At 56.8% G+C, this 21,354-nt stretch overlaps 1 protein-coding gene across 1 annotated transcript in view; it reads right to left on the minus strand.

Moving 5' to 3' along the window:
- TPO (thyroid peroxidase) overlaps positions 1 to 21,354 on the minus strand; it is a 77,250-nt gene that overhangs the window by 26,582 nt on the left and 29,314 nt on the right. Inside the window, exons 5-8 of the mRNA XM_034659978.1 lie at positions 17,327 to 17,411; positions 8,745 to 8,914; positions 6,879 to 7,011; positions 1,201 to 1,330 (exon numbers count right to left, since the gene is read on the minus strand). Coding sequence (XP_034515869.1) covers positions 1,201 to 1,330; positions 6,879 to 7,011; positions 8,745 to 8,914; positions 17,327 to 17,411 — 518 coding nt within the window. The remainder of the gene's footprint in view (positions 1 to 1,200; positions 1,331 to 6,878; positions 7,012 to 8,744; positions 8,915 to 17,326; positions 17,412 to 21,354) is intronic.

Genomic DNA, 21,354 nt, shown 5'->3' on the forward strand with positions numbered 1-21,354 from the left:
CTACCAGCCCCTGTTAGAGATTTCTGAGCTCCCAGCAGCCATGAAATTCTGGCAAATATGGGTTTACAGAATCCTAGTCCCTTAACACTGAGAGTTCAGGGAGCCCTGGGGCTTGAACAGGCCTGGCATCTTGCAGAATGGGAAAGGTATTACTTCCTCCTTTAGGGACAGTCGACTGTAGACTGAGAGTGACCTGCAGAAAGGTACAGGGGACGACCACAGGCAGGGGGCCATGCCCTCCCACAGGCCAGCCACCAGCCCCGGCGCGGCTCCCAGCTGTGAACAGGAGCACGTGCGTTGCTCAGTGGCCATCCGCAAGAAGGGCCCAGGGAAGTTGATCGCTTCTGTAGGGGAACCTGGGAATGGCGTACTGGTGCCCAAGCTGATGTGGTCAGAGCCTGGCCGCTCACGCTGAACAGAGCGTTACTGTCCTATTTCTGGAGAAGTCCATGGTCACACACAGTATAAAACCAGGCAGACTAGTTTATTACATGGAAGCAAGTAGTCAAATTGAGGGCAAAATATCCACTTTTTAACCTAACTGATCATTGGATTGGATATGAATTTGCTTAGCAAATAATTTGCTTCTGGGAGTAAAGCAGCAATCATCATTTTGCATGAGTGAGTGAATCACCTAACCGTTAAGTACCTTTGAATACACATCGCCCTCTGCCTACGGATGAAGGAATTTATTTCAAAATGCCAAAACGAGGGGCACCTGGCTGGCTCAGTCGATTAAGCAATTGACTCTTGGTTTCGGCTCAGGTCATGATCTCAGGGTTGTGATATCAAGACCGACACCTGGCTCCGGGACTTGCGGGGAATCTTGGGATTCTGTCTCTCCCTCTGCTCTTCGCCCCGCACCAAATAAATAAATCTTTACCGAAATACCGAAATGATCGAGAAGAGCAGAGAGTTAGACGAGCCTTAATCTGAATCTGCACCGTCCCAGTCACTGACTGGTGACTTTATCTCTCCACGCCTCAGCTCCCAAGCTGGGGAGCAGGGAGGGTGCAAAGCCGCCGAGCACAGGTGCTGTGAGGTTGGAGAGGACGGGGCTCTGTGAGCACGCCGCCTGGGGCCCGCCGTCCGGAGCCCGGTCTCAGCAGCAGGCTGGCATCTTCCAAGACGGCGGGCGGTCTGGCAGCATGACGGGGACCGGGTTCCAGTGCCCTTTGCACAGTGTGTGGAGGCACCTACCGGGGGCAGTGGGAAGCCGTTGTACAGGAAGTGGGGGTTCCACCCTCTGGGCTCACTGACGCCGTCTTCGTAGGCGGGCGGCAGCCATCTCGCCAGGGCTGTGTTGGCGGCTCCCCACCTGGGGTGGTCTCTGTGGAAACAAACGTGAGAATTGTAACCGTAACATATCCTACATTTGGAAAAAAATGATAGATGAATTAGACTGGAAATATCAGTTCAAAGAGCAAAAAGAAATGGGAATTTTCTGTTAGAGAAAAATTTGTGCTTTTTTTTTAAATGGATAACTTGAGTATAAAATCGTTATGGTGTTCACGTTCCCTTGGCATTTGTCAACCAAATCCACGCAGGAACACCCAGCAGTGGGGGCGTTTGTGCCGTCGTTGCAGGTCTTTGCAAAGAAGTGTGTGAGGCCAGTTTGGAGGCGTGTGGTCGACACGTGTCCGGGCTCAGGGGGCCACGAGGCCAAAGGGTTAGAGTTGGAAAAGACTGGGATCTAGACTTCTTTAACAAGTGTCTTAGGCATCCGGTGTGTAGACAGTTGGAACATCAAAGTAGTGAAGTCTAAGAGAATCACGACAAGCTGAACGATTTTGTAAAGTTTTTGGAGCATTCGGAAATATAAATATTTAAAAATCTGTTGCTTTGTTTTGACACATTATTATCACGATCAAGGACACCACAGTGATCATACTTCCATAAATGTGACTGAGAAGCTCTGCCTAAGAGTGAAAGGAACCGCGTGCTGCGGAGACGACTGCTACTCTGGGCAGGAAGGGTCAGCACATTTGAAGGCGAGACGCAGTTGTGGCCTCCGTGACACACTGAACGGACTGCGCTTCTCCTAATGGTGCCACACAGCTCCGGACACGGGGAAAGGACTTCCCGCCGTGTCTCTCACACCGCTGCTGCCCCGGCCAGGAGCCCCCCGGAGGGACGCGCTAGCAGGAGGCAGGGTGGGGGCTTGGGTGCGTCTGCAGGGACAGTGGCTGGGGCACAATTCCATCATCAATCTTTCACTGATCTCCAGCACACGCAAGCGGCTCTGTTTGTAGAACGACCTGGGACAGCGGAACACTTAATTAGCGGCAGTAGGTCAGCGGGGGGACCGACGTGCACTTTCCCAAAGGGTCAGGTTGTCACGGTTGGTTCGTCTTCACTGAAATTCCGCTGCTTGGGGGGAGGTGCCATTTCACTCCATTAAAAGTAATGAAATGTTCATTTAACTGCTTAGGCCATGATTTTTGTGCTGATTGACTTTTACCTCAGTAGCTTGCAGCTGTCGCGAGAGCAGGACACTCGCCTTTGTGCACTTGACCTTCACAGCCAGAGCCCCAGCCTGCCCTACGGGAGCCCAGGCGAGCGTGGCTGGTGCCGTCGGGGGACCTTCACACGGCCTCCCCATGAGGCCTCCGGCGTCACCTCCGTGTCAGAAGAATCTGCCCGCCGCGGGATTGACGTTTAGCTCCACATCACTGGTTTATTCGCTTTGGGTTTTGGCCGCGTGAAGGAAATGGCCCTAAGCTGGCCAGAGTGAGCGGACGGGAGCGTTTCCGGGGGAGAGGTTACAAGGACACAGCGGTTGGTGCTGCAATGTTTGGAAGCCCCTCTTAGAGGCTGCAGGCACCCCGGGTTCTAAAGAGAGAGGCAGGTCCAACTTCCAGGCTGGCGGGATGTGGATGCAAGTCCACGGTGGATGCTGGGAGGCTCCCGTGGGTGTCCTCCTGGCCACGGACATGGGAGCACTGGGACTGTGCGTGGTGCCTGCTCCAGAAGCAGCATCGCAGAGGGTCACATGCTGGGGGAAACTGCGACGGACCTTTGACCTCTGCAGTAGCGCATCCTTTCCACCCCCTCATCCGCGAGGCGTGTGCATCCGGGCAGCACGGCTGTGGGGGGGCATGCAGACCCAGAGGGTCCCCACGTGGCCCAGGACCTAGCATGGCTCCTACGGTGCCTGATGCCCCGTCCTGCAGCCAGAAGCGTGAGGAAGCTCAGCCCATGGTGCGTGGGCCTCGGGCTGGAGCTCCGTGACGGCAGGTGCCGCAGACCTGCGAGCACATGGTTTGGTCGATGCCGTGCTTTTCCATCATGGGTATGGACTCAATGTGCTCCCCAAACTCTTCTGGCGTCATTCGTACCCACGTGATGTTCCACGTATTTCACGCAGGAAACCCACACCAGCAACATCTACTCCTCAGACACACGAGCGTCCTGGGGCCTCAGGGGCAGCGTGCACCCATCAGGGGCTCCATTTTGTTTTGGTTCAAGGGCCAGTATTGCAAACAACCTTCATGCCGCTTGGGCTCCGAGCAGCCCATATCTGTTGTCTGGTGGCTACAGTTTGAAGCCTGCGGGAGACCGCTCTGTAAGGACGTCCACTCTGGTTAAGACCCGCAAGCTGTCACCTCGGCCAGACGGTTTCACGAGTTACATCAAAACACAAATGAGGAGAACCGACCATGCGGCAGGTGTCCAGAGGGAAAGGGAGCCGGTGGGTGAGTCTGCAGGTGCCGGGCAGACATACACCCACACGTGTTCACACGTTTGGAAGACAGATCCCAAATTTAGTTTGGGTTTTGACAGCTGTTTCGACAAATTAATGCAGAATTTTATACACAGCAAATTACACACTACGCCCAGGTAGGTCTGGGGTTCGGCCTGTAGCTCAAATGCATGAATCAGATTTTGCCTGCAGAGTATATCACTTCCTCTAGGAACTCACGGGTTCTGAGGTCAGGAATTCCCCGAGGATGAGGCTCCGAGCAGCATCATCATGTAACGGATTTGGGTGACGTCCTGCAGCCTGCCAGGCCGTTCCCACTCTGCCTGTGTGGCCATGCACCAGATGAACCCAGTGACAGGCGGTGTATCTGTCACTGTGTGGATGGAAACGTTGTCTGTAATCTCCACCCGTCTGGGGGGCAGGTTAGAGATGCCAAGGGCCAGGCTTGCAAACAGTCATCGTTAACTTGACGGTAAACCTGAGCCGGGAAAATTCTGCTGTAAGTTTGAGGCTCGGCCATCGCCACAGTTGAGTACTTCACAGCTGACTGGTGGGGGGAGTCCTGCTTGCAGGAAAAGGCGCGTGGAGTTACGTTTATGGCCCTTTGTGGCTAATACTGGGCCCAGAACCCAGAGGTCACATACTGTCTGGTCACTGGTGGTGATAATCACGGTGACACTTACAGTATCGGCTGTAGACTGCACGCAAGGACCTATGGAAATTCTGTCTGTCAAACACCAGAACGAGCTCTCCCAGGTAAGTACCCTTCCCTTGCACGAGGCAGAAACAGGGCCCGGAACGCCGACGACAGTCTTCAAGTGTTCACTACCGCATCCAGCAGCCCCGCTGAGATCCAAGTTTACCGTAAAGGATGACAGCAGTAGGCACGCCCACACACTCACGCCCAGAAAACCCGGGCAGATGTGGGACTTGAGGGGCCGCCGAGGGCAGCGCTCCCGAGAGCAGAGTAGGGCCCCCGAAAACACGCGCTGCCCCCGCTTTCATGCACGTAACGCACGTGCAGCGCCAATCACGCCCTACACACGAGACTGCAGAAATCCTTCCTTTCCACTTCTGCTTACTGATTTCATGGGGTGTATCCCAGCACCTGGCATACTCTCAGCAAAGGGAAAACGAACGTGCGAAGCCACAGCCACGCCTGTGACGCCCACACACCACCCCACACTGCAGGGAATCTAGTAGAAATGGAGGAGTCTCTTCAATCCCCCCTTTGGAAATTCGGAAGTTATACAGTTAAATTCCAAATCACACTTGGATTAAAGACAGAATGAAGGCCAACAGGCAGCCGGTACGCAGGACCGGAGCCCGCGGTTCCCTGCCCACAGCAGCAACAGGGGAAGAGGCGACTCCGTTAAGGAAGAAAGAGAAAGCAGAAAACAGCCCCCTGCACATTCACGTTCGAGTCTAGAAGACAGACAGCAACAGGGAAACAAGCCCCAGAGCAACAAGAAAGAAATTTTAGTAAAAAATCCGAAGCACAACGCGGTGGTAAAGACCGATGTCTCAGAGACTGAACTCCTGGAAATCTTGTAACTAAGTTTGACCACTGGTGAGTCTCAAACGGATAGCAACCCTAGCGTCCTGCTGATGACACGTGTGCCTTCAAAACGGAAACATAAGGTGACGCTCTAACCCGGCAATTCTGTAGACTCACCTCAAGAACCGCAACTACCCAGAGGGAAGACGCGCTCTCGGGTGAGTATGCGTCCCGAGCCTCCAGTCCCTCTATCTGAACAAACCGCGGTTAAGCATGCCCGGGGGCATCGCACAGAAACTGCGGAGCGGGCTGGACCCGGGCCACGGAAGCACGCACGCACGCACATGTGGGTGTGTGCAGCACAGACACGACCCGGGGGCAGCCCCTGAGCGGGGTACATGTGCACTGAGGACTCCCACCCTCGGCAGCCTGTGCCCCAGGCAGACTCACCACCGTTGGGGAGCGAGCAGTGGACGGAGGAGACAGGCCTGGCCAGGAAAGGGACCGAGACGAGATCCCTGGACGGGGCTTCCGGGCCGGGGGACGTCCTGCCCCTGCAGAAGGGACCTGGGAGGCTGAGCCGAGGGGCCCAAGCCCTCCTGGGGAGAGGGCTGGAGAGGGATGCTCTCGCGGGCATGAGCAGAGGCTTTAACAGGGTGTAGGAGGGAACGCTGACCATCCCAGGAATCCCATGCATCCTGGGTGATTGGTTCACTCAGGCGTTACCCTCTGTCCTGAACTGTGAACTGGACACGTGCCCCCGCCTGGTGGCAGCAGCCCCCGTGAGCCCCATGACCAGACACATGGCCCGCACCATTTTGTTTCATTCTGAGGTTTGCTCTGTGTTTCTGGTTGGTCCGGGAGCACAGTCATCATAGGACATAGCCTTCAAACTGCGAAACTCTGTAATAAAAATGGGAGCTAGTCCTGTTTATGCTAGACCCACTGGGGACTGTGGTCCCATCCATCAGCTCTGTGAGGACAGGGCTGTCGTATTCCCCAGCATGTGTCACAGGGCCTGGCTCAGGGTACTCAGCGTTTGAATAAATGAAGGAAGGATGGAAGGATGGAAGGAAGGAAGGAAGGAAAGAAGGAAGGAAGGAAGGAAGGAAGGAAGGAAGGAAGGAAGGAAGGAAGGAAGGAAGGGCTGCCATCTTTTTCCCAGCCCCACCCTGGGGACAGGGCCACAGCTGTGCTGTCCTCCAGTATCTGGGTGGCTGCTCTGGTGCAAACCTGCATCAGGGGCCCCGTGGTCGTCCTTCACCTGTGACCCGACGTCTGGGCCTGATGGAGCCACATTCCTCAGCACTCATCCTTCTCAAGGTTCAGATCCCAGTCAAGCCCACGGCTCCTGGGCCTTCTCAGAACCCGACCCTAGGACCTAGCCTTCCACTTTGTGGAAGGTATGGGGCAGCGTCCAGGGGACACCTGTGGATGGTGTGGACAGATGTCTAAGGGACACCTGCAGACAGGGTGGGGCAGCGTCCAGGGGACACTGGTGGATGGGGTCACATCAGGGGGGCACCCGAAGATGGGGCGGGGCAGGTGGGGTGGTCCAGGGCACTCAGAGGTGGGAGAAGACCCCAGGTGGTCTGCAGCCCCCCTCGGGACGGCCTCTGACACTGCTGCAGCCCAGCTGCCGCCAGAAGACGGAGCAAACCCGAAGGACACACCTACCTGCTGTTGCAGGCGCCCGTGATGAGCCTGTACTTGCTGGCCAGGCAGGTGTTCGGACATCCAGGGGGCAGCATGTAAGGCAGGCATCCGGACACATTCGCAATTGTGTTCAGCACATCTTCCGGCAGGACATCTGAGGAGAAACAGCCGCGCGTCAACCGCCGTTCGTAATGACGCACCTGCGGCCGTACACGCGGGAGGGAAGGTGGTCTCAGACGGGGCCACAGCCTCTGCACGGGGGACTCCCACGTCTGCCATGCCTCTTCTGGGGTGGGGTCTTCCTTCTCCTTCAAGCCAGTCACTTTCAATAATCCCCACGTGCTTGCTCACTGGAGGAGATGGGCTTCTAAAACCTATGTCTGCTTTGCGACCATTCAGGAAAGCAAGTCAGAGCTCCGAGCCCCCAGACCCAAAAAGCAGCTTATTTATTTATTTATTTCCCCAATTCTGTTGCTGTTTATTCAACAAATCAGACCAAAGGTTCTTGGTTCTTCAGTTCTGCATCTAGCGGGACACCAAACCCACCAGACTGATCTCCCCAAGCGCCTGCCTCCCCAGCGGCTGAGCAGGGGCACTGACCCTGGAGCAGGTGCTGGGGCCAGGGTCCGTGCACGCACAACGGGATGGGGCCTGGGCACGCACGACTGGCCTTAGAACCATTGTTCAACCCCACAATTTGAAACAAAACCATGTCCAGTGAACCGCTGGTTGCTATGAAGTCTATTAAACCTGTTAAGTGTGGCATCTGAGACTTCTGGTGAGTCCTGACTTAGCTAAGCCTATCTTATTCTAAAAGCTAACTAGGATGTGGCATATATGTATGATGGAATATTATGTAGCCATCAAAAATAATGAAATCTTGCCATTCCCAACAATGTGGATGCAGCTAAAGGGTGTTGTGCTGAGTGAAATAAGTCAGTGAGAGAAAGACAGACACCATATGAGTTCACTCATATGTGGAATTTAAGAAACAAAACAGATGCACATATGGAAATGGGGGAGAAGAGAAAGGGGGAAACAAACCATAAGAGACTCTTAACACTAGAGAACAGAGGGAGGGTTGCTGGAGGGAGGGGGTGGGGGATGGGCTAGATGGGGGATGGGCATCGAAGAGGGCACCTGTTGGGATGAGAACTGGGTGTTGCATATAAGTGATGAATCACTGAATGCTACTCCTGAAACCAATTTTACCATATGTGTTAACTAAGTAGATTTAAATAAAAACTCTAAATAAACAAATTAAAGAAAATAAAAGTAAATAAAAGACATAAAGGCCAAGTCAGCATTAAGTGTCCACAGCTCTTTCGGAGGGAGAACTCAGAGACCAAGTAGCTCGAGACACCACATTGAAACAATCTGGGTAAGTCCGTTTCTTACAACCCTGTTTTCTAGTTGCCCATCCCAGGACTCGGACCGCCCGGAGGTTACAGCGGGCAGCAGTGCCCCGTCTTGCACCAACAGGTTGCCTTGCTCTGCCAGCAGCCAGTACTGTCCCCGGTTCAGGGTCGAGCAACCGGCTCTCAAAGGCCGGGAGTATGTAACAAGGCCCCAGCCATGCAGAGGAGAGCGGCTCGCCGTCCTTGCCACCTGCCCCGGGCTGCTCCCACGTGACCGCGCCTCCTGGAACAGCCCTGCAAACAGCTCCCCACGCTCTTGGACACCATGATACCCCGCAGAGGGACAGGTACCTCCCAGGCGAACCCAGACACGATCTCACGCCTGTTTGAGCAGCGGTTAAAGACCCGCCGTGTCTGTCCTGAGAGTGAGCATGGAGCCCAGCGAGAAGCGCCCGTGCAGTCCCCGCCCAGCCCTGGGGTCTGCCCCTCGGGGGCTGCTGCTCGGCAGGAAAGCACCTCGGGGGCTCACCGGTGGGTGGCCGAGATCGGCCCAGCTTCCCGTAGACTCTTGTCTTCAGGGCCCGCACGGAAGCTTCCATGATCTCGGCCGCTCGGGAGACGGCTCGACTGGTTGGCTCAGGGAGTTTGGAGAAAGACAGAAGCCGTGATGGAGATGGGATCTCTCTTTTGCTGAGGTCTCTGCAGCACACGAGGAGACATAAAGCGGGTTACTGGTATACGGCTGCTTTCGTACGTAATCACTACTCACTTCGGTGTGGAGTACATGCCAGGGACCAGCACCATGCGGGTTCTAGGAGGGCGTATCTGGAGGCCATCCACCAGGACTGCGGTAGAGCGACAGGACTTGAGTGAGATAAACCTTCTCACCGAAATCCAGTTAGACGCCTTTGCTGTGTTCCAGCCGGTGAGCGAGGGGCCCTGAGCGCATGCAGCCCTGTTGAGCCCCTGGGGCCAAGTGTTCGCCAGCCGGGCCCTCCCCCTCCCGTCAGAGAATCAACCCCACAGGGCAGAACAGGCAACAGCACCGTTTGCGGTGGGCCTGAAACCGCGCTGACAAGGAGCGCCATGCCCTGTCCCCAGCGCCCTGCATCCCCGGCCTCTCACATTCCAGCAGCTCCAGCCCACATGCTCACAGCATCTTGGGGCCAGGGGCCCGGGGGCAGGGGGCCTGAACTGGCGTTCCCCCGCGGCCCCAGGTAGAGCCAGGAGCTGGCGGGAAGCCCCTCCGGCTGCCCTGAGATCTGCTCCTTGTGACGCTGCGGACTTGGCAGAAGCTTCCGGGGGCACAGACCCACTGCAGCCCCGTCCCCAGGCCTCAGCCTGGAGCGCGGACGTCCCAGCACGAATCACTGAGGCAAAGCCCAAGGCCACAGACCTCGTGAACACGGCCACGTGAGGGGCCACGTCCCCACAGGCGCGGAGGCTGGATCCAGCACAGGTGGGCTTGAAAAGCCACTTCAGGGAAGGGCCTGGGCGCTTCTCTTCGGGACGGAGCCCGCGCGGGCAGCTGCACCCCCGCGGGAGTCTGCAGAGGCCAAGCTCCCACCTCGTTACTCTGCCTCTGGGACGAGGTTCCCAACCACGCTTCCTGGTGATGTGTGCACACTCCATACGTGTGTGCACACGCATGTGCGGGGTCTCTGGGCTTCCCACGCAGGCCTCAGAGCCAGCAGAGCGGGCCACGGGGTCCGCCGGGCGAGGGTGTGAACCTTATCTCAGCCTCTGCACATCAGGGCGTGAAGCCTGTCCTGCCTCACAAGCGTGTGGGGAGAGGTCATGAATTCGTGTCCGCGTATCTCTTTAAACAGGTCTGGACCCTGGACGGGACATTAGTAAATGGTGTCTAGTGCGGCTTCCATCAGCAGCAATTTCTGAATTACGTCTCTAATACCATAAAAGACTCCTGGGTGTTCCGGTTTGTGGGGAATGACGCTCGTCTGCGGGGCCGTGCAGGAGTCCTGAGCGCTGACCCAGAGTACGCCATCCCCACGCTGGCGAGGAGGAAAGCAGGCCCCACGCGGAGGCCCAGTGAGTTTGCATCTGCCGTCGGTCTTCGGGCCATAAGGCCAGCGTCTTCAGCACGATGCCACACTTCTTCCATGAGGACAGGAGACCAACACGGGTCACCCCGAACAGCGGAGTGTGAGCGCAGGAAGTACACACACTCATTTCGTTTCTCTTGTGCACTGAGAACGTGCAAGGAGGTCTCCCGGTCTCCCCTCCAGAGAGGGAAGAACAGGCCTTATGCCCATGGCCAGACTCATGCCACCTCGTGGCCCAGTCTGCCAGTTCTGGGGACAAACAGACTCATTCAACAGAAGTCCATGGCTGAGAAAGGTGTTCTGGTTCAGGAGAAACCTTTAAATGCAGAAACCAGTGCGGTCGTTGGAAGAAGAGCCACAAAGGTGTCCAGGAGAAGCGAGCCGGGGAGGGGATGGCCCGAAGCCAGTCCCCAGGCCTCCTGGGGAATGAGGGAGACAGGCGCTGGGGGCGAGGACCACCCCGGGGGTGGGGGCCACAACATCCTGAGCCTGTGAGCAGGCGCTCTCCTCCTCCACCTCTGCCCCAGAGTGACCCCTGAGCGCATCAGGATGCATGTGCATCGTGGGCACAGCCCCATGGAGAAAGGCCCCCACGAGGTTCCCGCACAAACCTTGTCCTCCATTAGAAAACTCTCCCCTGCACGCCTGAGCTCATCCCCGCCCAGAGAGGCCGGTAGTGTCCGATGCCACAATAGCCCGGGCGGCTCTAACTCGAGCTCCAGTTGTGAACTGCTCCGGGCTTTCCTCCCGGCTGTCCTTCGCACACACCACACACATCTCCTGCTCATAGTCTTGGTGCCACAACTGCAAGTGGCTAAGGGCTGAGAGGCTTAGCCCTGGTTTCCCGGACCAGCCCCTCTGCGAGGTCCAGAAGCAGAACGGGCTCTGTAACTGTGTTCACTTTGACTTGCTAACATCCAAGAGCTGCTCAGAGTCGTGGCTGTCCTAATGCACGGACATCCTGAGAAATTGCAGACCCCTCCCTCCACCCCCCGGAGGGAGCACACCTGTTGCTCAGAGAGCGACGTGCTGAACCCTGCATGGGCTGCCCTGACCCCAAGAGCAGGATGGCAGGGGCCTGGGGTCTGACACATTTCATGACCCAGGGGGCCACCCCCTCCATAGCTCAGACTCTGCAGGTCCCAGGAGTTGTTGGAGGGAATCCTTCTCGGGGCTTTGTTTAAACCCTCGTGACTCTGTGTGCACCAGTGTGCACGCACACACACGTGATCATTCTATGGGTATGTGCGCACACACACGTACACAGGCACAGTGACGGGAGCCCAGTGTTCACCAACAGAACTGAGACACAGCCTGGGGAGCCTTTGTGGTGAGCAGGTTGACGAGACACGTCCTCACGTCCAGACCTGGGCTGGCCCAGCTAGGAGCGAGGACTGAAGGACATCAGCCCCTGCTCCTGGCCCCTCTGCCCCGGCCTCCTGCAGACACAGTGCCTTGCCGTGGCCCAGACCTGCCCTGGGGGCGCCAGACCCTCTTGAGCTTCCCACAGAAGGGCTTCCACAGCAGGGCATCCTCCGGGGCCCAGGCTGCTCCTGCCTGGCTGTGTGGCCCCCAGTCTGGACTGCTTCCCTGGGCTTCCTGCCAACCTGGGCACCCCAAGGCACCAAGGTGAGGCTGTGCTGCCCTCTCCTCTGTCCAAGGTCCTGTCTGCGGGGTGACCCCAGAGGGCACTGTGGACATGAACGGAAACCATTCCCTGTCTGGCCCTGACTCCAGGTGGCTGCATCTCAAGTGCCCACGTCCCACGCCTCAGCCTGGTCTCTGGGGTGGGCGGCCCCTCGTCCTGGAGTCCACATGCGGGGCTGGCTGTTCTGGTCCCACCACAGGCTGGGGACAACTGCAGGTTGGGCTGCTGGCATAGGACCCTCAGGCTCCTAGGCTTCTCTCCACAGAGACGCTTTTGCTGTGGTCACCTTCCCCCCGTAGCCACCTCGTGAGGACGCCAGGGGTCCTGGCTTGGGTCACGTCCACACCCCTGGGTCACGGCTGCACTTTGTCTTAAGGCCTCAGCTTTAGGACGTGAGTAAGCTATTAAGAATGAAGACCTACCCTCTTATACCTCATTTTGAACTCAGATCTGGGGAACGTGGGCTCTCGCCAGCTCCATGTTCTCCGTGTGATGACGCCCCGCATCACATCTGGGCTCCCATCGTTACCCTGGGTCTCTGGGACACACAGCCATCTACTCCTGACACCATAATGCTCCCTGGTCCTCCTCTGCTCCCGGCAGGCCCAGAACCGTCTTCACATCCGCAGCGGACAGGATCAAGGCAGTGCCATCGCAGGGGCGGGGGCGCTGGGCCGCACATGGTCTGAACTCCCATAAAACCCTAAATGCTACCAGGCAGGGAGGGTTTAGCCCCCGGGGACGAGAGCCATGGCAGACTGGCAGCGGCCTGGCACCGCGTTTGGTTCTTGTGTCCATCTCCAAACCCAGCGCCTGCCCAGCATCACCGCCTCCCCCCTGCCGAAGCATCGAGGAGAGAGAAGGGTTTGCCCTGGCCCATGGGGTCCACTCGTGCGCACACAGCTGTGCACAGGCTTCTCCTGGGAGCGTGAGGAAGAAATAGTCAACAGCCCTTAGAGGCAAGTCAGTGAGCGCTGGAGGCATCCAGGACCCTCCCTCTCTGGGAGCATCAGTGCACCCGCGGGGAGGGGGCAGAGGTTCTCCCCAACACATGGGCCCATGGGCTCACCATCTGCTCACCTGTCCACTCACTCACCTGGGCCACTTTCCAGCAGCAACTCCAGCCCAGAGCCCAGGTCCCTGCCTACCCGTGATCCTGAGACCCAGCATCTCCTCCAGCCTGGCACGGAGGGCTGGTGAGCCCTGGGCAGGGCAGCACGACCCTTCCTCACTGCTCCGCCCCAGCATTCCGCCCGGAACGTGGCCTCCTGTCCTGCTGCTGGAGATCATGCTCACACTCTTAGGCTGGTTTCTGTCTGGCTCCAGAGACTGTTCCGGAATGCTCTCCTGCACCTAGCTGACTGCTGCCTGCACCCGGACCCCCAGGAGCCTCCCCGCCACTGGACACAGCTAGTGTCTTCCAGCCCTGAGGGCAGGGTGAGCCTTGTCACTGCCCAGAGCTCGTGGGAAACTGGGATCATGGTCCTGAGTACATGGGGTCACAGCCCCGAGGAAACAGGGTCACAGCCCCAACTATCTGGGCTCACAACTCAGGCCTGAGGGGTCCGAGCCCCGAGCACGTGGGGTCCCAGCCCCGAGCACGAGTCGTCCCAGCCCCGAGCACGAGGGGTCCGAGCCCCGAGCACGTGGGGTCCCAGCCCCGAGCACGAGGGGTCCCAGCCCCGAGCGCGTGGGGTCCCAGCCCCGAGCGCGTGGGGTCCCAGCCCCGAGCGCGAGGGGTCCCAGCCCCGAGCACGTGGGGTCCCAGCCCCGAGCATGTGGGGTCCCAGGCTTCAGTACACAAGTCGACAGCCCCGAGCACGTGGGGTCCTGGCCCTGGGCATGCGGGTCATGTGGTCAATTCATGGCACCTTCCTTCCTTGACTCTCTTTACTCTCCTTCTCCCTTCTCTCTTCCAGGTCTTCCTCCTCTGCCTTCTCTGCACTCCATCTGCCTCTGTCTTTTTGCTTCCCTGTGTGTCCGTCTCTCTCGCTTCAAACCAGCAGGGACAAGGCTGCCCCGTCGTAAACCAGGCGGCCTCCCAGTGGCAGGGGTGACTCCTGTATCCAGGTCATGGGTCCCACGCATGTTTGCAGGATGAAGATAGTAAAGGTGTTCAATCCTCCAGTGACCACCACGCACCCACAGATTGGATTGTTCTTCTGGTTTTAGAAGAATTCACAAAAGCAGCCCACGTCACACGCTGCACGGACCATGGTTTTAGAACACAAGGTGCTTTAGAAGCTTTTCAACAATCAGGATAAAAAATACTGAGAAATTATTGTATTTGGATAACTCAGGTTGCATGTTTTATTATGTCATAAATAATAAATTAATTAAATGAGCTTGCAATTATTGGGGGATTTTTGTTGACATTTAATTTTTTATTGAAATGTAATAATCCAGAGTGCCCGGGTGGCTCAGTCGGTTAAGCATCTGCCTTTGGCTCAGGTCATGATCCCAGGGTCTGGATGGAGCCTCACGTCGGGCTCCTTGATCAGCGGAAACCCTGCTTCTCTCTCTCCCTCTGCCCCTCCCCCTGCTCCTTCTCTCTCTCTCTGTCCTCTGTCAAATAAACAAAATCTTTAAGAAAAAACGAAATGTGGTAATTCATTCTGTGGTTAGTAAGCAAATAGCAAATGGCTCATTCGTTCGTTAATCCTATTGAGAAACAACTACACGTAAGAGGAAAAGCCCTTGGCGTTTCTAGCGGGAAGAGTGGCTTGGACCTGAGGTCAGGAGTGTCGAGGGCCCGGTGGAGCCACGAGGGAGGCTGCTGGGGGAGCGCGTCGGTGGCTCCCCGACCCTGATGGGCATGAGCTTCGCGGTGCCAGCCACCCCGCGCCACGCGGTTCAGATGAGGCTTACTTCTCTGGCCTGCAAGCCCCCGCTGAGCACCGGCCCGGCCACGCCCCGTCCTGTGTAGACTCGTGGCAGTTACTTCCCCTCCACGGGTCAGCGTTCTTCCCAAAAAGCACGGATGCTCGTGGCTTCGCCCGTATAAATGCTGCCTCCCCTCAGAGCATGTTTCTGGGCCCTCCTGAGGCTGCATCTCCTGGATTCGAATGCCTAAGGCCCTTTGACTTTGCTTTGCAGCCTCAGTTCCCTCTTTTTTGACACTGGTCTCAGGTAGATTTTTTGAAGAAGCTTCTAGAAACCACCTCAGAAGACCTCACCGATTATGTTCCTGATTGGTTTCCTCTGTGACTGGTTTCCCCGTTTTTGCATTTCCATTTACCATTACCATGAAAGAAAGGGGCAAAACAAATTTGGGGCCATGTTTTTGGTGTTCCAGGTAGGGAATTCTGTACAATGAGATTCACCAGGACTGAGACGTGATGTCTTCCTTTGTCCACCTTTGTTCCTTATGAGCCAGCAGCTCCATGGCCCTGACAATGGCAGTTAAGCCCCAAGTGCCCCGTTTCTTTGTCCTCAGAGTTCAACAGAGGAAGAAAACTCAGGCCAGCCTCAGCTCGCTGGCAGACCCGTGGATGAGACAGTTGGGTTGGGGGCCCTGAGATGGCAGACACCCTCCCCTCGCACTCGGTGACGCCTTGGCCAAGGGCAGAGGTCTGCTGAGGGAGAACTCGATGGACCTGTTTGTGCAGCTGGGAGGATGCCGTAAGCAGGGCCTGCCTCACCTGCAGCCTGGAGTCATGGGGGCAGCCGCTGAACCCAGTGAACGGGATGTGGGATAACGGATGTGGTCCCAGCCCTGCCACACAGGTCCACAGGAGTGGTCACCGGAGGTACAGGGTCGTGGAAAACTTTGCAAGAGGCCAGGGTGGCGTACACACGGGGGCAGATTTTGTTGTGGGACACTCTCCAGAGCTCTGGGTTGTTTCTCGACATCTTGTGAGACAAAGGAAACTGATGTTCTTTGTTCTCGTCCACCTTCACAAGGATGCTTAGAAAAGGGGCAGCTTTGAGGGGCGCCTGGCGGGCTTATTCAGCAGAGCCCCCACTCTTGATCTCAGGCTCCTGAGTTCAAGACCCACATTGGGCGTGAAGGCTACTTTAAAAAGAGGGTGCAGTGTTGGAAGGCAGAGATAGTGTGTTCCTCCGCAAAACAGTCCTACCACCTGTGTAACAGGGACGCCGTTGTCTCCAGGGCAAACGGCAGGCACACAGACCGTCCCTTACAATGGTGTAGTTCCTGCGCCCCATGGCCAGTGGCGTGTCTGGGAAGGGGCGGGAGCTTTAGAAGAGCAGACCCCGGACTAGGAGGACTCATCTCGGTGACTTCAGGATGCTGCCTCCATCATAGGTACAGTTAAACGGAATTGGAATTGGAAATTGGGAAGAACTGTCAGAGCAGGAGTTAATGGGAAGACTGTGAATGCACCCCCCTCGATCCCAAGCGAGAACAAACCCCCAGCAAGCACAGCAATGGTGCGGAGTCTGGAGCCAGAGCCCCACGTATAGCCACCGAGCCCGCGGGGGCAAAGCCAGACCAGTCACACCAAGTGCTGTGCGGCCCGTTGGAAGGCTCCCCATCAAGTGAGTGAAGGTTGTGTCCGTTGTGAAGACAGAGCATGGGTCCGTGAGCGCAGGGACGCCCGTGGGGGATCCGGGCGTCTAGGGAAGGGGTGTGCCTTGCTCTGGGGACCGGGTCTCGGGCCGCGTGGACGCTGCAGCTCTGGCTGCCGTGACTGCATGTGGACGCCATGTCCCTAGCGAGAGCTCACATAATTATTGTATTATATAATCATACAATTATTAGTTGGCTGCCAGTGAAACAAGCTTGTGAGGACGAGACCTGCTCTGTAGCTGTTTGTTTGCTCTACAAACATCTCATGTGAGACCACAGTGGCCTCAATATTGATGTCAACTATATATATATTTATTTTTTAAAAATATTTTTTATTATATTATGCTAGTCACCACACAGTACATCCCCGGTTTCCAATGTAAAGTTTGATGATTCATTAGTTGCGTATAACACCCAGTGCACCATGCAATACTACCCATCACTATATATTTAAAATCAAGGGGTTTCTTAATGACTTAAACCAGAATGATGGGTGGACTTAATCCTGCACTGAACACCCTATGTGACGTGGTGTCCTCCCGCCCAGCCCCCGCTCTGGTCGCGCGGCTCCTCCCTACTGAGCCCCCTGCCTCCGGGACACCCGCCCGCCGCTGGGACCGCAGTACCGAGTCCTGGCGGGATCACCGTGCTTCGCTCCGGGCTTCCCCAGACACAGAGTTTGAGACTGAATATCGGTTTTTTCAGGATCTTGCCCATGAAACCAGGAACATGAATGAACGCACGTGAGCTCCTGATTCATCAAGTGGGAGGTGCTGGACCCGTGGTGCCAAGTAAACCGGGCAAGCCCGGGCATCGTCCCCTAGTGACCCGTGCCGCCCCTGCCCCCCGGCCCCCCGCGGAAAGCCTACCTCCTCATGGTATGGTAGATGGCGCTGTCCACCATGCGCCTGCTCTCTTCCACGACGCTGATGACAGGAGAGTCTCCGTCCCGTCCTGTGGAACCAATTTACCGCACAGTGAGGCAGGTTCGAGCGCAGTCACCCTCTGCCACGTTCAGTGTCCTCCACCGAGCCCAGCGCGAGGCAGCGACAAGCACACGGCTCCTGGGCCCCCTCTGTGGGGTCCTGGCTTTGTTTCCACGCCTCACGGTGGGCACGAGCTCCCCCAGCGGAACTGCCCGTGGAGCGCGAGGAGCACAGGGACCCACAGACTCGCATCGCCTCCAAGCGCGGTCTGGTCACTCTTGCTTCCCGCTTGCCCAGACCACCTCTGGCGATTCCACAGGACCCTGAGTACTTTGTCCCCTAACCAGTGACGCAGTACATTCATAATATTTCCCTATTTTAAGTTGTGCATTAACAAAAGATAAATTACTTAAATATGCCAGCAGTTTCCTATGACAAGACTCTCATTTTATTTCATGCTTGAAATGTTTAACAAGTCCTCTGCTCTAAATGCTCACGTCCCCTCAAAATTCGTATATTGAAGCCTAGCCCCCAGAGTGACAATGTGAGGACGGGCACAGGTGGAGCCCCCACGCTGGGATTAGGACCCGAATAAGACATGGCCGAGCGCCGCTGCCGGTGGGGATGCAGGGATGCGTCTGCCAGCGGCCTCACCAGACACCGAATCTGCCGGCTCCTTAGTCCAGACCTGCAGCCTCCAGAGCGTGAGAAGTGCCTGTCTCCTGCTTCTATGCCACCCAGTTTGTTAGAGCAGCCCAGACTAGAAAAATCTCGTACGATTCCGTGTCTGGGGTAAACTGTGAGGTTCCAAGTGAATGAGGTGACGCAGGCAAGTAGTTTGTTATAACATATCTTTTGCATAATCAATAGGAAATGCATTTATTTGTAAAAATAAATGGATTACCAGAATGTTTTCAAACATATACACCTTTATAGAGAGTCACCTCTTTTTGGAACAGTAAACGTCTATATTCAGGATGAAGAGGGCACAGCACGTCCCAGAAAATCTGTTAAAGTACTGAGTACGCTTGGCAGGTGGCCCTTTCCCTAAAACGTCACTAATGATTTTGCTGCAGGAAGAAACAGAGCCTCTAAACTGTGAGGAGGGTGTGCAGAGCCTGGGACAGCAGGTGCCGAAGCCGGAGACCCCAGCAGACTCCCCAGGTCTGCCGGTCAGAGCCCAGCTCAGCCAGCGGCACACACACTCTCCACTGCCCCCCGCGCCTCCCCGTTTCCTCTGAGTGTTTCAGAAGAAAGACACAGTTCCACGTGGATCGTCCCTGGGATTCTGGGAGAAGCGATGAGCCACCGAGTGCTGGGTGACCCTCCGTCCATGAGGGTCTGTGGGGAGCGCACCACGGAGCAGGTGCCGCTCTGGCGGGGCCCCGACTGGCGAGCTCAGAGGTTCTCGCTGTGGAATGTGAGTAAGGGGCCAGCGGGAAGGAGGCACAAACCCGCAGAACAGGCAGGGGCTCCAAGGACCAAGCTGGGCTTGTGGGAGTCTCTCTGGGACCTGCAGGGCCAGGGGCGAGCCCACGAAAGCAGGGGCACAGTGCACCTGCGATTCCCCTCCAAACCCACTTAATGGCTCTCGCGGCTCACATCCTCATCCCCAAAGCCAGCACGGCCCCTTACTTGCCGAATGCAACAGTCGCCCTGCTCGCTTGACCCTGCGCCCCATGGTGACACCTTGGAGCCCCCTCTGAAACTGGTTCCCCACCCGGTTTCTCACTTCTGATCACCTGGAGGATTATTTCGAGGGTGAAACCAGTGATTTCTGAAGCTCTCAGCAGAGGACCCCACAAACCCGAGCGTTGGAAGCAGCGGCTCTTCTGCTCCCGTCTCCGGCGCTCTCAGCCACAGCGAGTGGCCCTCTGATCACCCTCTCCCAGGCGGCCAGCCCCGCCTGGAACTCCTCTCCTGAAACCCAAACCCATGACCTGCTCTCCTGTTCCCCACAAGTGCTGGTGTCCCCAGTCACCCAGCAAGTCAGGGGCCCAAGGACAAACTCAGCAACGGGTTTTCTTCCCTTTCTTTCACCTTATTGTATTAACTTCCTCTTAACACCTCCTGGAAAACGGCTTGTCCCGTGTCACCACCTCCTACCGCGGTGGCCGGTGCCTTCCTGGATCTGCCTTCACCGTCCAGCGACCTTCCTTAAACAAAGTCCTGCTCCAGTCTGTGCCGTCCGGGCGGTAGCCGAGAACCCCCACGGATAGCAGAACGCGGTGCGGGCTCCCTCGGACCCCAGACCTTCACAATTGGCCCGGAGCCTGTCCTCTGGTCTCAGGGCACCTCTCATCCTAGGAGCCGTTCCGCCTCAATTTCCAGCTCACCCGCTGCTCCCCACGAGACGCTGTGGCTTTTGCGCACCAGAAAAGGCATTTCGCGCCTTCATTCCTGCCACCTGTGTGCACGTCCGGCCTGCATGATTTCCTTAAGGGCTTGCAGCTTCTCCGTGTTTGTGTCTTCTCAGTACTCAGGCCAGTGGCTGGTCCTGGGGTTGGCGGTCCCCGAAAAGTCAACCGCCGCCACCGGCAGCTTGTGGGGTCAGCCATTGCTGGCGATCGTCTCTTACTATTGATCGCCGTCGACACGTTGTCATTGAAGCTACTCTGATCGCGTACGGCCTGTGCTCCAGTCTCGTTACAAAGCTTTACTGAATTTTTAGAGTCAGCGTGACAGGCTTGCAGATTATTCTCTTCATATTTTGTATATGAAACATATTTTGGTGTTGAAAACCTTCACCCAGAAAAGTGTTCTTCTCAGCTGTGATCGTCTCCAGTGCCTGCGGGAACTGGGTCGGTGGGCTTTTGGGTCCCGGGACCCAATTCCGGCGTGGGAGGGGGTTCCCCGCACACAACACAATTGTCAGACGCCGACCGGCTGGCTGAGAACTGCACTCAGTCCGAGCACAACCCACCCCGAGGTGGCACCACACCCCACGGGGTGCGGACTCAGGCCCACAGGACGCTGGTCGAAGCCCCAGGCCGACACCTGCGCTTCTGGCCAAAGTCTACACCGAGGCGGTTCCGAGGACCTCCTCCTCAGCTCCCTTAATTTGCTGGGGGGCTCATGGAGCTTTCATTGATCAGTTTATTCACGGATGCAAATCAACAGCCAGAAGGAGAGACGTGTAGGGTGAGGCCCTGCAACAAACACGCGTCTGTGCCCGTGACGCACGGGGCCAGCTCAGTGCACGCGGGAACGTTCGGATTCCCCAACCTGGCAGCTTTCCAAACCCAGTGCTTCTGGGTTCTTTTGGAGGCTTCATCACAGAGGCACAGTGGCGAAGTCCCTGGCCACTGGCGCCTGATTCACCGTCCAGCCCCTCCCCTTGCCCAGATGCCAGGTTGGGGGCCTGGAAAATTCTGACCCTCCAATCACATGGTTGGTGCTCTTGGCCACCAGCTCCCATCCCTGGGTGACCTAAGGGCTTTCCAAAGTCTCCTTATTTACATAACAAAGGCATCTTTAAGGCCTGCCACTATCACAGGAAACCACTAGTGTTTAGGGACCTGTGAGCAAGAAAGGGGGAGAAATCCATTCTGGTGTCGAAAGGACTGTGTGTGTCCTATAAATCCCCACAGTGCAGATGACGACTGCTCGGTTTCTTCTGTCCTACACAGGACGGCGGGCTTGCTCTTCCTTCAGGAACCCTGCACCCCCTTCTCCACCTTAGCTCCTCCCTCCAGGGCTGGTCAGCCTCATGCGGCGGCTCGGTCAGCACCACAGACCTCGCGATTCTAAACCTGCCCTCTTCTTCTCAGCTCTGAACACTGACTTCTGGAGAGTTCCATGACTTGTCCAATCTGAAGTCACCAGCCTTCTGAAGACGGTCCCAGTCCCCCCAAGAAAGTTCTCCCCGGGACATAATCATCTCAGGTGTCGGAGGGCTGGAGCCTGCGAAGCCATTATGCGAGTGGACACCATGATTCAGGAAGAAGCGGCAAGTCAACCATTCCCAGAGA

The sequence above is a fragment of the Ailuropoda melanoleuca genome, chromosome 4 (genome assembly GCF_002007445.2).
Source record: "Ailuropoda melanoleuca isolate Jingjing chromosome 4, ASM200744v2, whole genome shotgun sequence".
Classification (NCBI taxonomy): domain Eukaryota; kingdom Metazoa; phylum Chordata; class Mammalia; order Carnivora; family Ursidae; genus Ailuropoda; species Ailuropoda melanoleuca.